Source organism: Nothobranchius furzeri, chromosome 13 (assembly GCF_043380555.1).
Source record: "Nothobranchius furzeri strain GRZ-AD chromosome 13, NfurGRZ-RIMD1, whole genome shotgun sequence".
Lineage (NCBI taxonomy): Eukaryota > Metazoa > Chordata > Actinopteri > Cyprinodontiformes > Nothobranchiidae > Nothobranchius > Nothobranchius furzeri.
This window is the reverse complement of record NC_091753.1, coordinates 15875909-15892197: the sequence shown is the minus strand read 5'-3', so window position 1 is coordinate 15892197 and position 16289 is coordinate 15875909. Positions and strand designations below refer to the sequence as shown.

The 16289-nt window shown below is 43.2% G+C and overlaps 1 protein-coding gene across 3 annotated transcripts in view; it reads left to right on the top strand.

Annotated features, from left to right (window-relative positions):
- The window catches only part of sik3 (SIK family kinase 3), a 124498-nt gene that overhangs the window by 34834 nt on the left and 73375 nt on the right, over window positions 1-16289 (top strand). For all 3 annotated transcript variants that reach the window (XM_054735898.2, XM_054735899.2, XM_054735900.2), the window contains exons 2-3: window positions 12633-12749; window positions 12991-13054. In XM_054735898.2, coding sequence (XP_054591873.2) covers window positions 12633-12749; window positions 12991-13054 — 181 coding nt within the window. The remainder of the gene's footprint in view (window positions 1-12632; window positions 12750-12990; window positions 13055-16289) is intronic.

The following is a 16289-nucleotide window of genomic DNA, read 5'->3' as shown; positions in this document are numbered from 1 at the left end:
TATGAAAGACAGGCCATGTGCCATTTTCAGAAGCTGTTGAAAACCCCATTTATGGTGGTTACTTAGGTGCTGCCATGCCTTCTCTGGCCAGCAGGACAGCTGCTCAGACACGGAGCTAACTGGTTTCAGTGGGACTGAGGGTGTCTTTGTGTCGACTCAGCCTAAACAGGGATCACTGATGTGTTTTCCTTGCCACAGTGGCGCTAATGCTAGCTTGCTTTCTGTTTTGATGAGAAAAATTAATTGTCATGGATTGTTTATGCATAATTTGGTGATTTATCTATCAGCTTTATGCTGCTAACAATGATTTATTCAGATGAAAACGTTTCACGCGGATTTTATGACTCAGCCATAACAGAATGATAAAAGGTCATGTAAGAGTTGGGGTTATGTTGCACCTTTGCAGACACGTTCTTCGAGGTATTGTTTATAGCTTTTGACTCGATGGATCAAGTGAAAAGTGTGGTGAAAACCTGTTTAACAGATGGTGAGTGTGAATGTTGTGTTGTCAGAAGAAACTGTGGCAGGAGCTTCATGAGCCACCGAATAAATCCAGCTTCTGCCGCTGATTTAACTCGTATTTGCAGGAGTGAGGTGAAGTGTTGTGTAACCTGAAAAACAAGTTGGCTCTGTGACGGGGATTCGCCGATCACATCCTCAGCTCCTGATCCAAGTCAGAGTAAATTATGAATGTCTGCCAATACTTGTATTACTTCAGTAATAAAATAAAAAAATACATGAAAACACATCCAAGTTGTCCTTTAAGTTTTCATTATCATTGATTTGTTTATTTCTTTAATTAATTTGCCAGAAAACCTCACTCGTTAAGGAAGTACATCGATAAGAAATGTTAATTTTAGGAATATATTCTCTTATATTTTAAATGGTCTACTTCTCCACTTGTGGCTGTATGGAGTGGTGCCATTCTCTCTGTGGGGCAGGCTCACTCTTCTCTGCACATCACTTGTAAATCCAATGGCTCTAGCAGATGGCGAAACCCAGCATTTTTCTGTCCATCTGTATTTCTCTTTCTTTATTAGCTCATGTCTCGGTGCCGAGTGGCTCCGCGTGTTTATGGCTGCAGTGAACTGGGAGTATTGGTGGTAGTAGGACGTATTGTAGACAGGTGAGTCGCTGTCGCGATGGCTGAATGCTTTGTTATGAAGCAGCTCTGTCTCTGACACAGTTTTTACCTTCAGCCTGCACGTTTAACTCGGTGAGCAATCATTTTTAAAAATAGTAAGTAAAAATGGTTTCTCAGGGGAGGACCTCAGAGGTGTCAAACCCCAGTCCTGGAGAGCTCATCCAGCTCAACTAAAACATGTTGAATAGAGGCCCCTGAGGACCGGAGTTTGACACCCGTGTTATAGATCGGTCCTTAAAAGTCACGGCCTGATCAGAGCATTCTTATTTTGTAAGTAAAATACTTTACATAAGTGAGAACCTTGATGGGTAGGAGATGCCCATTTCTGGATGTTCAGCATTGATGTGTTGATGGTGCAAATCCTGAGATAAACGGCTCTCATCTGCTGCAGCGTGGATTTCAGCCATGTTTTTTTTACGGTGCAGTACGTGTAAGTGCTGCTGTGTTTAACTTACAGGTAAGCTGCTGTAGTCCTACTGGCCTCAATATACTGTTGCTGAACCCTTGCTCAGCACTAAGAATGAGTAGTGACCTCGCTTAAAATCTTTAAATGTGTGTTTTGTGTGTACATAATAATGTAACTTCAGCTTCAATCATTTTCATTCTATACAAAATCGGCTGATTTTAGAAGCATTAATGTAAGTATTAGGGTCGTCACGGTGTGAAAATGTAACCTCACGGTTATTGTGACCAAAATTACCACGGTTTTCGGTATTATCGCGGTATTTTTTTAAACTTGTTACATTTTCAGACAACTAAATAAACCCTGTATATCAGGAAAATATTGTCCTCAGTTTGTGTCAAAATTTTGCCTAAAATGTGTTATTTTGTAATTATGTTGTTTATTTGTTTACATTTTTCCCCTTTAGTCTTTAAAATACCAATATTTGCCCATAACTTCTTATTTTTGTCTGTTTGATGTCATCATTTTAACAATATTAGATCAGATGATACTCAGTACTCAAGTAGCCTTCTAATCAGATACTTTTTTACCCTTACTTGAGGAATAAACTATATCAGGAAAATATTGTCCTCGGTTTGTGTCCTTCCAGTGAGCTTTGCAGATGTGGGAAAATGTCATCAGGCAGTAATCATTGAGCACGTTTACATGCAACCAGTAAACCTTTTAAAACCTGAATATTCACAATAACCCGGTTCCGCACGGCCATGTAAACACCGCCAAAAACCCGGATATGCTCATAACCGGGTTTTTAAAAACCTGGTTACTACACCCTTTTCTAACCCGAATGTTTGGTCGTGTAAATGCATATCGGGATATCCCCATCAAAGCGTGTGTTCTGCGCATGCTCTGTTTGCAAGGAATCTTGGTCTTTTGAGTAGCGGGACGTCTTGTATGCGCCAGAACACCGGAAGTAAACAAGTTGGGTGCAACATGGCGAGTCGCGGCACAGCACCACACTTTTGGAGTGACGAGGAAACCTCTGTCTTCATCGGTCTGGTGAAAAGTATGAACATTATGTCTTGTTGACGGCCGAAAGTACAGAGACAGCGAAATATGACGCATATTGCGTCTTGACGTAGTCCATACGTCCTGACGCTACCCCAACGTCCGCATTTAAATCGGGTTACGCAAGTTAGGGGTAACTCTTTCTATTTATGCTTGTAAACAAGTTATTCTGATCAACTGAGAAACCCGAATACCGACCTTAACCCGATCATAACCCGGATATTGGCTGCATGTAAACGTAGTCAGTGTTAAATTCATAATTATTCTCTGAGAGAGACAAACTCTTATCTGCCCCTGGGAGCCCCGTAATGCATAGCGTCATTTCAACATGGGGATGTCCGTGACACGGTTTATATGCAGTTAGCGGCGCTGCGGCTGCTTTATATAGCGACTCGTTGAATTCTCCCTCAACCCAAATCCTCGGATCACGCATTTTAGCTAAAACGCTAACGTTAACTTGCCTTGCGTTGACTGTAGAGTTGTGGGTGATGGTCACGCAGATGTGTCATGAGATTTGAAGCATTGCTTCCTTTCACAGACACTTTTCTGCACGTGCTGCAAACAGGATAGCTGTCTTCTGTCAACTGTCCCTCGGCATTCTTCAAATATCCCAAAAATGCCCATACTTACCACTTTGTCTTCTTTGAGGGATAATAAATGTCCTGAGCGCTGCCGTCTCCTCCTTTGGCCATTATTTCAGCTTTAGCTTAAAGAAAGTTTTGGTTGTAAACAAAAAAGTGCGCATGTGCCGCCGGCAACTTCAGCAGATGATACGGTGGCTGGAAAGGGTCACCGCGCCTGCACTGCAGCCACGGTAATCCACCGAGATATTATCTTTTTTAAAAACAAGACTGTTATTATTGTCAACTTTTTTACCGGGGTTTACCGCTACATCAGTTACCGTGACAACTCTAGTCAGTATATTATTGTTGTTGATTATTATTCTGAGCTACTACAGCAATCAATTTCCCTCTGGGATTAATACAGTTTTTTAAAATTGAATTGATTTGAATTAAATATCGGTATCTGCAAATATGACAACATTCATGCACCGTCACGGCTGGATGGCTGAGTCAAAACCTCTACCAGTTACTAAATTCATAGCATTTTAACCGCATTCCAGTTAGGGCTGGGCGATATGACCGAAAATCAGTATCACGATATATACTAAAAGTCATGTACAGGTTTCCAGTTTTTTAACCAGTGAAAAACGTTTGTTTCCTGTGAAGTAGGGCTGCACATGATATCGCAAATATATCGTTATCGTGATATCAGAATGCACAATATGCATATCACAAAGAACAGATAAATATTGCAATGAATGGTCAGCTCAAATTAGGGCTGCTCAATTAATCGAATTTTAATCACGATTACGATCTGAGTTTTGAACGATTATAAAAAACAAAACAAGCCGATTATTTGCTCCTCCCGCTTGCGCTGGCCTGAGTTGCAAATGAAGCGCTCCTCCACAGTGTTGCCAACTTAGCGACTTTGACGCTATTTCTAGCAGCTTTTCAGACCCCCTTCTTGACTTTTTAAATCTTAAAAGTACCTAGCGAACATCTCAGAAACATCTCTGGTAACCCTTAGCTACTTTCTGGATAACTGTCGTCGACATTTCCTGCAGGTTAGCTAAACACTCCGCCTGTGCTCCGGACCGTTCTTCACATCATTAGGAAAGGGAATGATGTAGTGATGTGTCGGTCGCTAAAGACGGCTCTCGGAGCCGGCTCCTTGTTAGATTAACCAGAGTGAGTGACACACACACCGCACCTGCGGACTCCTGAGCAGCTAAAAACAGCTAAATGTGCGCGTGCAGCGTGCTAAACACACGTGCAGCTTGCCCGATTGCTGTGAGACCGGTGTGGGGGGTGCAGCTGTGGTTGGGACAATTATTACATTAGCTGATGGACTTGTAAATAAATAGTTTATAAATAAGGTAGAAATAAGTTCCTCACGCTGATAACTAATAACTAACCTCTCTGAGGACCCGGTGCTAGTGCACGCTCCTACAGCACCTTGACACGACTCAATAAATGTTATGCAACATTTTGTGAACATCAATTTATTTGTATTTATTTGTTATAAATGCCACTGTATAACTCTTGCTGTCAGTATTTGCAAGATATTGGTATTTGGTTCTGTACTGGTTAGACATAAATGAGTTAAACCAAAGTCTATAGCCCTTGGGTCATAGACTATGAGCTATAAGTATATTGGTCTTTTTATTATACTGGGGATCAGGAGTTATTTTAGTGTTCATCTTGTTTCTTATTTTTGTCCTGATTGTGCCCTGAGCAGTTTTATGCCTGAATAAAAACAAATAAAATCAACATAAATTGAAAAATCGTCCTAAATAATCGTGATTATTATTTTTGCCATAATCGAGCAGCCCTAGCTCAAATGTTTGCTACACATAGTGCATTCTGTCCATCAAATGGAAGCGTGATGTTTTTTTTTAATCAAATCAAACAGAGCTCTTCACCCATTTGTCCAATTGGGTGGGTTCTCATAGGTTAGAGGCCCGCCCCCAAGGCGGACGGCACTTAATTTTGATGGTTAGCAAACCCCTGAGTTAGCTTTATTCTGCTGATTCTGCTTTTCCCGGGATCCACTGATTCCCTTTTCTTGTTCACTTTCTTTTTCCTTTTCCTCACATCTTTTGCTTTGCTCATTTTTAAGAATTTTGTCATTTTTTTATTTCTTTGTTTTTGAATTTTTTTTCTTGAGTTAAGATTTTATTTATCACAAGTAATGTCATCATCACTATTAATTACTGTTATCGCAGGTTTTCCTAATATAGTGCAGCCCTACTGTGACACCTCCGTAGCCAAGGTTAACCTACAGAAAATTAACCAGACCTTTTTGGATACATGCTGGTGCCTTTCCCCTTTCTTGTTATTAAGTTACCTTCCAAAATCAGGTGTGTTCTTATAATTCTCCCACGTTTTTGTGACCTTGCCTAACCAGCTGTGTGGAACACTTTTGCTTCCATTGGTTGTCTGAGTCTCGTGTCTGTTTGGAGCTGCAGCCCAGCTCTTCCATGTTCCTGGGGATTCACAGATCCCAGAAGCCTGTTGTCTGTCTGAGAGTGGGAGTGTTGGTTGGATCCAGATGTCCTGTTGTTACCCTGTAGAAGATACTGAGGGGTCAGTTACATCAACTTAACTGGACCTGTGCCACCATCAGGAATAGATCTACAAAAACTAAAATAACCTGTAGATGAACATCACACACAGATGCATGCGTACATAGTTGGGTAGCATTGGTGAGGATCATCTTCTGATTTTAACTGTAGAAGACACAAGAAATGTGTTTATGTAACACTTGTAATAAGATAGCTGGAAGTAGTCTTCTCTTATCCAAACCAAGCAGTGTTGATATCTAGGTGAGTATGTGCTGTTTTTCTAGACTGTGTTAAATGTTCCTAGAAAACTGCACATCTTTCACTACTATAGGAATACACTGATGCGTCAACGGTATCATATGGTTTCAGGCCCAAAGAAAACCAGTTTTCTGACTTAACTAGTGCTGCACAGACAGTGATTTTATTAATCCGCTTTGTGCGATTAGTCGTGCATCAAGTATAGCTTGTTGCACCAGGATGCTCTAACACAGCCATCATTAGCTTGTAGTTGAAAGTTGGGCTGCACGATATAGAAAAAAGTAAATGATGAATGACCCACACTTGTACAGCGCCTCTCAGATTAAGGACTCCAAAGCGCTTTACACTACAGTGTATCATTCATCCATTCACACACTGATGGTGATGAGCTACGATGTAGCCACAGCTGCCCTGGGATGCACTGACAGAGGCGTCCCAGGGCAAATAAAGTACATCGATAAAATTCTTTTTTACATTGATCAATATCAATAACGATTTAAAGATATAAAAAAATTGTAGAAAATATATTTTACGGGCAGCCCTAACCATTTTATTTCTTCTCTCTGCGACATCTTGCTGCCTCTTGCTCTGTTTTGGCTTGAGAGGGACGGGTCTGGTGACGTAGCATGCCCGAGTCTGTGGTTTTGATGGGTTAGGAGTAAGTAGTGAGTCTAGTATGCTGCTACCCGATAGGTTATAATAAAAAAAGAAAGCTTTTTATTGAAGTTTTATCGATCCGTTTTTTAATCTGTCGCACCACATGTGTATCGATAGATATGTTGAACTACTGAATGTGGTCTGTTATGTGCCCTCTAATAATGAAGACGAGATGATGGCTTTTCAAGCAACAGGGGCCTCGTGTCCTCTTTGCTTGCTAGGTAACAAACTGGTCCTTTGAAGAGCAGTGCTTTAAAAGCCTGTAGGTGATAGAACGTTAGCGCAAATATGTGTCGTACATGTGCTACAGGTAACACAATCACCACCACAACTGTTGTTGCTACAGCTATAAATACCAGTAACTGTCTGTTGATGTTAGCAGCTAACCAGAGGCAACGGTTCGCTCTCCGCCATGACGTGTTGGTGCATCACTGTTGTGCTCCCGTGAAAGGAGAGCTCTAATTTGCAGATTTTGCAGGCTGTTGCTGGTTTAGCGTCCAGGAAACAGCAGAGAACATCCGCGCATAGCATAGCAGCTCCTGCAGACTTGTGATGTTTGTGGAGATAAAACATCAGCGTTGGAAATCTGTGACGGTCACTTTGCTGTTATCCAGCGTTTTCCTGGCTCAAGCTGAGGCAGCGGTGGTACCATCCTGACCATGCGCCAGCACATGCATACTCTGTGCATTTAAGTGCCTCACTTTTTTAAAGGCAGAATATTATAAAAGGCTCAGTAAAATGCATTAGATTGATGTTTAGTTCCTTTTCCCATCTGATATTTATAGTTAAAATATTTTTAATAATTGACCTACATTTCAGTAACATTTTAGGTTTGTATTAATAACACTCATCTTAGTCAAAATAACACATAAATATATCCCGTAAAATATAATGCATTTCATTAACATGCATTTGTGTTGAAAATGGTAACATTTAATTTCTGCTGCTAACAGTGTAACGGTGGCATGTCTATTATGTACGGGTTGGCAATAATCAAGTCTAAATTATATTCAAAGATAGAAATGTTTGTGAATTTTATACTACAACGGCTTGCCGTACTTCCTGATCTGTGTGCAGCGGTTCTGATCCGTAGCGCTGCAGGATGCAGAATAAACAGGATGGTGGGGACTCTTCATCCGCTGGTAGAGTTTATTCTTTCTTAGTTTTACCATCATCATATTTTTCTGAGCGCCACTTGATCGTCAGACTGCTACCCGTTAGCTTTAGCATAAGCCAGTCTGTGTGTAGCTGCACTTTTGATCCCAAACTTTGGACCGGTGTTCTGAGAATTTCTCCTACCCGGTAAACTGTCCTACCCGTTGTTACTGAGCATGTGCGCGCATGCGCACAACACAAAAGGGGAATACTACTCCGCTGTCATATTTGCAGAAAAATACTTTCCTTTGGTTAGGGTTAGGGTTTAGGTGAGGGATAGGGTTTGTGTCATGTAAAACAACATCAAATTCTACTACGGGTAGGACGTTTTGCCAAAGTAGGACGTTTTCTCAGAACACCGGTTCTGCCTTTGCTGGTTCCTTTAGTTTCCTCCTCTGCATCCAGATGACCACACTGTGCGCCAGTAAAAAGCATTTTTCTTACAAGTAACTTACTTTTGTTCAATAAAGTTCTGGGGAAAATAGTAATTCAAAGATGTGCTATGTTTAAAAATAGACAGACATGCACAGACACCACTGTACAGCCCTGCTCTGATATGGAAGAGCCTGGGGGAAAATCAGGACAGCAATAGCACCAACAATAGATATGTACCAACTAGAGAGAAAAGTAGTTTTTGATCTTTGCAGGGGTTTTAACGCTTTTCGGTGCACCACTGCTGATACAGTGCCCGTGTAGTGGCGCAACGCTGCAACTGCAGTTAAAATAGCGTCCATATAGCTGGGGGCAGAGTGAAATCAGGCTGGGACGGCACAAAAATAGCTGCAGGCAGCCGCCACGCAAATTTGAATGCAGGAAAAACCCTGTTATCCAATCTCAATCGAGATGTCCAAGTATCTGGAAGTAAGATTCCAGATCCTGCCGTACGAAGCTCAGCTGTTAGAAGGGTCCGCTCTCGTTCGTGGAAATGGTGCACTGGTGTATCTGGCCCACGCAGACATACATTAGGCTTAAGGGTTTACAGAGTAAATGTTGATCATGAGAGACGTGGTTGGTTTAGATCAGCAATTGTGTATGAAGCCACAACGCGATGCGTTCAGTCTGTTTTAAACATCTTTTTGCTTTTTAACGGGGCAACAGCGGTGCTGGTGATGAATTTACAGGAAGCGGCGTCCTGACCAATCACAGGCTTGCGTTCTCCGTCACTATTGACGGGTGCCATTTTGGGCATGGCTCCATCACCCTCTGAGCCCATCGTAGCCTAATGGAGTTGCATGTGTCCGCAGCAACAAAGATGGAGAAGTATAAATGGGGCTTAAAGCCATGCAAATACCTCTGCACATCTGGAATAATGCAGGCAGAAAACAGCTGTTGGGTCACTTCTCGTAATCTAGATATGCCATCGCATCGCTGCACTTGACGTTTATTTAGAGAATTATTGGTGTACGGTTGTGTGTGTGTGTGTGTGTGTGTGTGTGTGTGTGTGTGTGCGCGCTCTGTCTTCTCCATCCCCAGTGAGTCGTGGAGGATGGCTGCTTATACTGAGCCAGGATCCTCTGGAGGTTTCTTCCTGTTAAAAGGGAGTTTTCCTCTCCACTGTCGCTGCATGCTTGCTTAGTACGAGGATTGCTGTAAAGACTCTGACACTAGTCAGTGACTCGATGCCATTTGCTGGGTTCCTTATGTAGGAAACGTTTTTTCTGATTCGGCTTAATGCATTGACCTGTGTTGGAATGTTAACTATGTGAAGCTCCTTGAGACGGCACTTGTCGTGATTTGGCGCTTTATAAATAAAGTTGAATTGAATTGAAACTCACACTCCTGTCTAGCTTCATGTTAACTGCAGAAATTGACGTGACCCAGAAGTGGCTCACAGTGAAAATAGAACCAGATACCATGTTTAGCATCGCAGCGTGTTGTTTCTGGGTCGCGTCTGGTTTGAATCACCCCCATAGACTCTGATGGATTCTGTTAGAAGCCTCTGGTGCCTTCAGTGTGCAGTAGTGTTAAATCTGCTGCTGGGGACAAACAGCTAATCGGCAACGACACAATAGCGAGAGACCTCAGTCACTGCAAACTCTGGTGACCTCTGGTGAGGAAGAGGAGCTCTCTAGTGGAAACACGCTTGTACAGAACCTCTCTGGTCTGAGCTCTCAGGAGCACTCTTCCTCACTTCCCCTTCCTGTCTCCAAGAGGAAGTTGGCCTTGACGGTCCTCAGATGGCCTCATGTTCCTGGTGTTTTTTCCCAGAAGAGGCCGGGTCTCCGTGCGTGTGGATGGGGGGGCTGCTGCCTTTCATCATTTGTTGTTCTTGCTCATCTATTTTGGGCAGAAGCTTTGGCTTTGCTAAGTTAATTCATTAAATTTGCCCACCCTAAGCGTGGTTTTCCAGGAACTTCACTGCTAGTATCTGGCAAGGCTGAGTCAGGCCGGCATCGCTGATTGGCTAGGGGGCGGAGTTTTTTGTTTTCTGTTTCACTCCCTGCAGCCATTTCCTGGTTCAGAGTGTGACAAAAAGCCATAAAACCGAGCCAAATGTCTTCCCCGGCACCTATGAGGGGCCACGGAGCCACAGATGGGCTGACTGGAACTACGCTGTACAGAGCTGTTTCAGGCTGAGTGGTGCTGCTGGTAACCTAGCGGAGTAGCAGAGCAAAGGTCCTGTCACACGCATCACCATCCACCCTGCTGGAGTTCAGCAGCTGTTCTCATTCTCAGATCATGGCTGCAGTAGGGCTGACCATCCATCGTTTCTGCACCACGATCACGTGGTCGCCAAAGGTGCAGGTTTTTTGTAGCACTTCTGACTGATCCGGGTTTTCTCCAGTGTCACACAGCTTCTCTTCCTTTACAGGGAGTGCAGAATTATTAGGCAAATGAGTATTTTGTCCGCATCATCCTCTTCATGCATGTTGTCTTACTCTAAGCTGTATAGGCTCGAAAGCCTACTACCAATTAAACATATTAGGTGACGTGCATCTCTGTAATGGGTGTGGTCTAATGACATCAACACCCTATATCAGGTGTGCATAATTATTAGGCAACTTCCTTTCCTTTGGCAAAATGGGTCAAAAGAAGGACTTGACAGGCTCAGAAAAGTCAAAAATAGTGAGATATCTTGCAGAGCGATGCAGTAGTCTTAAAATTGCAAAGCTTCTGAAGCGTGATCATCGAACAATCAAGCGTTTCATTCAAAATAGTCAACAGCGTTGCAAGAAGCGTGTGGTCAAACCAATGTGCAAAATAACTGCCCATGAACTGAGAAAAGTCAAGCGTGTAGCTGCCAAGATTCCACTTGCCACCAGTTTGGCCATATTTCAGAGCTGCAACATCACTGGAGTGCCCAAAAGCACAAGGTGTGCAATACTCAGAGACATGGCCAAGGTAAGAAAGGCTGAAAGACGACCACCACTGAACAAGACACACAAGCTGAAACGTCAAGACTGGGCCAAGAAATATCTCGACTGATTTTTCTAAGGTTTTATGGACTGATGAAATGAGAGTGAGTCTTGATGGGCCAGATGGTTGGGCCCGTGGCTGGATTGGTAAAGGGCAGAGAGCTCCAGTCCGACTCAGATGCCAGCAAGGTGGAGGTGGAGTACTGGTTTGGGCTGGTATCATCAAAGATGAGCTTGTGGGGCCTTTTCGGGTTGAGGATGGAGTCAAGCTCAACTCCCAGTCCTACTGCCAGTTTCTGGAAGACACCTTCTTCAAGCAGTGGTACAGGAAGAAGTCTGCATTCTTCAAGAAAAACATGATTTTCATGCAGGACAATGCTCCATCACATGTGTCCAAGTACTCCACAGCGTGGCTGGCAAGAAAGGGTATAAAAGAAGAAAAACTAATGACATGGCCTCCTTCTTCACCTGATCTGAACCCCATTGAGAGCCTGTGGTCCATCATCAAATGTGAGATTTACGAGGAGGGAAAACGGCACACCTCTCTGAACAGTGTCTGGGAGGCTGTGGTTGCTGCTGCACGCAATGTTGATGGTGAACAGATCAAAACACTGACAGAATCCATGGATGGCAGGCTTTTGAGAGTCCTTGCAAAGAAAGGTGGCTATATTGGTCGCTGATTTGTTTTTGTATTGTTTTTGAATGTCAGAAATGTATATTTGTGAATGTAGAGATGTTATACTGGTTTCACTGGTAAAAATAAATAATTGAAATGGGTATATATTTGTTTTTTGTTAAGTTGCCTAATAATTATGCACAGTAATAGTCACCTGCACACACAGATATCCCCCTAAAATAGCTAAAACTAAAAACAAACTAAAAACTACTTCCAAAAACATTCAGCTTTGATATGAATGAGTTGTTTGGGTTCACTGAGAACATGGTTGTTGTTCAATAATAAAATTATTCCTCAAAAATTCAACTTGCCTAATAATTCTGCACTCCCTGTAAAACGGGTTGGGTTTTCCTGAAGCACACGGTAACTCAAACGAGCCTGTTTATCGTGTTGGTTAGAGCGGTGTCTGAGCGAGAAAAGGCAGTGAAATGATGCAGTAAACCTCATTTTTGTTATGGATCTGAACCCTCCTAGAGGACAAGAACATGCTTCATTAAGCCCCTCTAGATAAAAAGCACAAGTTGCACGTTAAAAAGCGGTTAGAATGAGAGGAAAGCGAATAGCTTTTAATGTTTTATGGTTAGGGTTATGTAGTGTACTATGTTGTGAATAATGTGTTGAAACTTGATGTGAAGAAAATCCCAGTTTTGGGATGCAGCCCCATCGTCTCCTCCAGAGGCAGCATCTCCTCTGCTGTGAGGCTGATGCATGTGTGTTTTCCCCTTTCAACCTCCTGTACTCCTACCCCCCTGGCACTTCCCTCTCCTGAAAATCCCCTGTCTTGTCTCCAGGTGGCTATAAAGATAGTGGATAAGACCCAGCTGGACGACGAGAACCTGAAAAAGATCTTCAGAGAGGTTCAGATCATGAAGCTGCTGAAGCACCCCCACATCATCCGCCTCTACCAGGTACATACTTACCCACAGAGCTCTCGTCTCCCCAGAAGAGCAATGGAACTGCTGCTTCTGGGTGTTGAAGGTGATTCCATAAAAGCCATCTGTAAGGGGTGGGGTGGCAGACCTCCACGGGCTGACGGAGTTCTCCTAACACCTTCATATGGAAGTCTGCCCTGGTGTCCATGACAGTGTGCTTGTAGTTCCACAGCTCGTGTTTGGCTGCCCCTCAGTTCTGTGCTGTTTGTGTCTTTAGGTGATGGAAACCGAGAAGATGATCTATCTGGTAACAGAGTATGCTAGTGGTGGGGAAATATTCGGTAAGAATCCTTGTTCACCTTTTCAAGTTACTTTAGGTTCCTTTCATGTTCTAAAACACAACAAAATAAATGACTATGATCTACATAAGTTTGGGCTTTTCTCTCCCTAAATTATATTCATGTGAAAGTAGGGCTGTGCCATCTGACGATAATAGATCGTTAAAGGTGCATTATGTAGAAAAGAAGTACAAATGGCATCCTGTGGTAAAATGTGGGTACTGCATCCACTTTATTCAACTCCGGAGCCTTCTGCTGTTCGTCGTCTAATTACAATAGTGGGCACTGCAGCATTAGCCCCCCCCCCCCCCCCCCCCCACACACACACACACACACACACCAATCCCCCACAACGTGGGTCTAAAATTGAGGCAAATGCAGAAGTGAAATAAATTGCAGTTCCACCCTCATCCACTAGGGGCTGGTGTCAGAAGCGAGCAAATCCTCATTTCACAGCAGAAATAAACATGTGTAATGGAATGAAGAGGAGAGAATTACAATTTAACTAATGACCAGAGATATTAATGATCCATATCTAGTATGGAACCCAGTCTCTGGACAATGGGCTTTTCTTAAATCAGAAGAGTGTTCTTATTATTACAGGGAAACTTAATAAACACTTTGCATGAACTGAGAGACGAGAAGAGAGAGAGAGAGACCTCAGAACGTTTAAGCAAAATTTATTATCTAAATTATTTTAAACAGTTTAACAGGACTAACTCCAGTGATGGATGTGAATGGAATGGATTGTGAGGTGGTGTGTGTGTTGGTGCGATGTCAGTTCAGAACCTCCATTCTGGAGAAGCAAGTCTGAGTGGGAGATGATGTTTTGCTCCTAACTGATCAACGTTTGAACCTTGGTCAGAAAACACATGAGACGCTATCTGTGCCATTCTACATTACCCGTCAGGGAGACCTCCGTCTTAGATCAGGCTGCCAGGTCCACGGACCCAATGGTACTGGAGCCGATAAAACAGCGTCCTCAGAACGACAAACCAGTCTTTGGATAGTCTCCAGGTAAAAACGGCAGGTGTTTCACAGCGTCAAAGGGACCCCCCTTTGGGCCAGCGAGTTCAGCTTTTTATTCTTAAGGAACCATTGTTTTGTTGATAACGACAGGATTTACCAGCTTGGCAGTTCTCAGCTTAAAAGTAAAAAGTTCAGATGGCCGGTCCGTACTCCACTTAGCATTGATGAATTTCAGAGGATCTTGAGAGCTGGCTGAAGACTGAACTCAAAATGGCGTTGTTCTGACTTATTAATCTTGATGTTTACGACTGTGGACGAATCACAACTGACAAATTAAATAAACACCACAGAGACTCTGCCACTCTTCAGACATGAAGGTTCTGATTGGATTTGCGACCGGAAGGTGGCTAATATCCGTCATTTCCGTATTAAACATTAATCATAACATTGTGATCTCACAAATCGGTCACATGGTTATTATTGACTAACAGTTGTTTTGATTAGCTTTATTAAAATAGAGTTCTTTGATTAATTAAAAGAAAAGAGTTCATTCTTCGTTCTTCTGTCTTCACTGCTGGAATGTAAACATTAGAAGTGAATGCATGACCTTGAGCCTGTTTCATGCACACTGACACTGTGTCAAACAGAACAGCTGTTAGAGGGGAGAAATGGTTCCTTCATCACATTACATACCCCCCTTTTCAAGCTCGGTCTGTCCAGAGACCACCTGGTCATTGAACAAACCAGAGTTATGAAGGATCCCGACAACAGGGCAGGGTGCAATCTTTAAAGGAAGAGGCCAACAGTGGTGAGGTACGAACCCCACGCCGAAGAACAGTCTCACATACTCCTCGGGAAGCACACAAGTCAGTAGATTATCAGATATCCCCATGGAAGCAATAATTGAAGCAGCAGCAACTTAATATCTCCACGGGTAATAATTTGAAGCAGGAGCAAAGCTTTTACTTATCCACAGGTAGGGAATAATTCCAAACAGCAAATTGATCTTTGTAAGAGCACTTATCGTAATCCAGCAAAAGGGCAGAGCAGCAGGCAGGTCGTCCCAGCGAGCGAAGTATCCCAGGAGCCATGCCGGAACCAACGGGCATCCAGGTCCAACGAGCCGGAGCACCAACCAGGAGGAGTAGATTCCGATGACGAGTCACGGGTTCACCCTCAGGAAGCAGGATCATCACGAGCTCAGCACAGGGCACTTCATTGTAGACACAACAAGATGGCGTCTCTTGCAAATTAACAAACAAATGTAAACCTATCACTGTGAGTACCTGCAAGTACTACGTGTAGGTTTTATGCGAATTAACCTCTAAGCGAAGAAATGGATGCAACCCTCTCTACGTGAGATGCAAAAAGGTGGTGCGAAAAAGCATAAAATTAAAAGAACCCTATACTGCGTATGGGAGAACTCACTGCACTACACAAAAAATATAATCAACTGAAGGGCTAAAATGTTTGTAGCCCCTGATGGTAATCAACCAAGCTAATCATAAAGATTTCAACTCAATCACTGCAACAAAGCTCTATACAAAGATAGACGTGTGACTGTCTAGGAGCTCAAAATGTAAATCAGTGGTTAGTAATCACCCTCATGTGAGTGATCCCATAAGGAATTAAGATTAGTGAAAATAAAAAGAAAAATTTGGATAACAGTACTATGTGACCTAACCCAATCTACTGTCACCTGACTGATTACCTGACTTTAAGAAACCCACAGCATGTTCATCTCAACTCACCCCAAGTCTGCACGTCATGTATAAACAGGAAAGACAACCATGCACACACAAACATAGACAAACTTGTGTAGCTCGAGATAGAAACTATGGAACCGACGAGTCTGGCAACCAAAATCACTCCACCATCTATGCCCTGGCAGACGGAGGAGGAGGAGGACCGACCGGCTCAGGCGCAGGCACCTGGGCAGCCGGTTCTCCACGAACCGGTGCTAAGGCTCGAGTTAGGCGTCCTTTGACATCTCCGACCGAGGTCCCCAGAAGGGTCAAATGCGGAGAAATAACGGAACAGGATAAAGAACACACCCCAGAGCAAGCCGAGGTTTAGGCATATAATGAATATCACGACAGAATCAACGGAGGACCAGGAGTAAGACACTGGTCGAAACTTGAGACCGGGATCTTCTGACAACTCACGCAGTACTCTGTTCACCACACCCACTCGGACCATGGTTGGACCGTCGAATGTAACACGATCCATCGTCGCTGGAGAAAGAGCAAAGGAGATGTTATCATAAAAA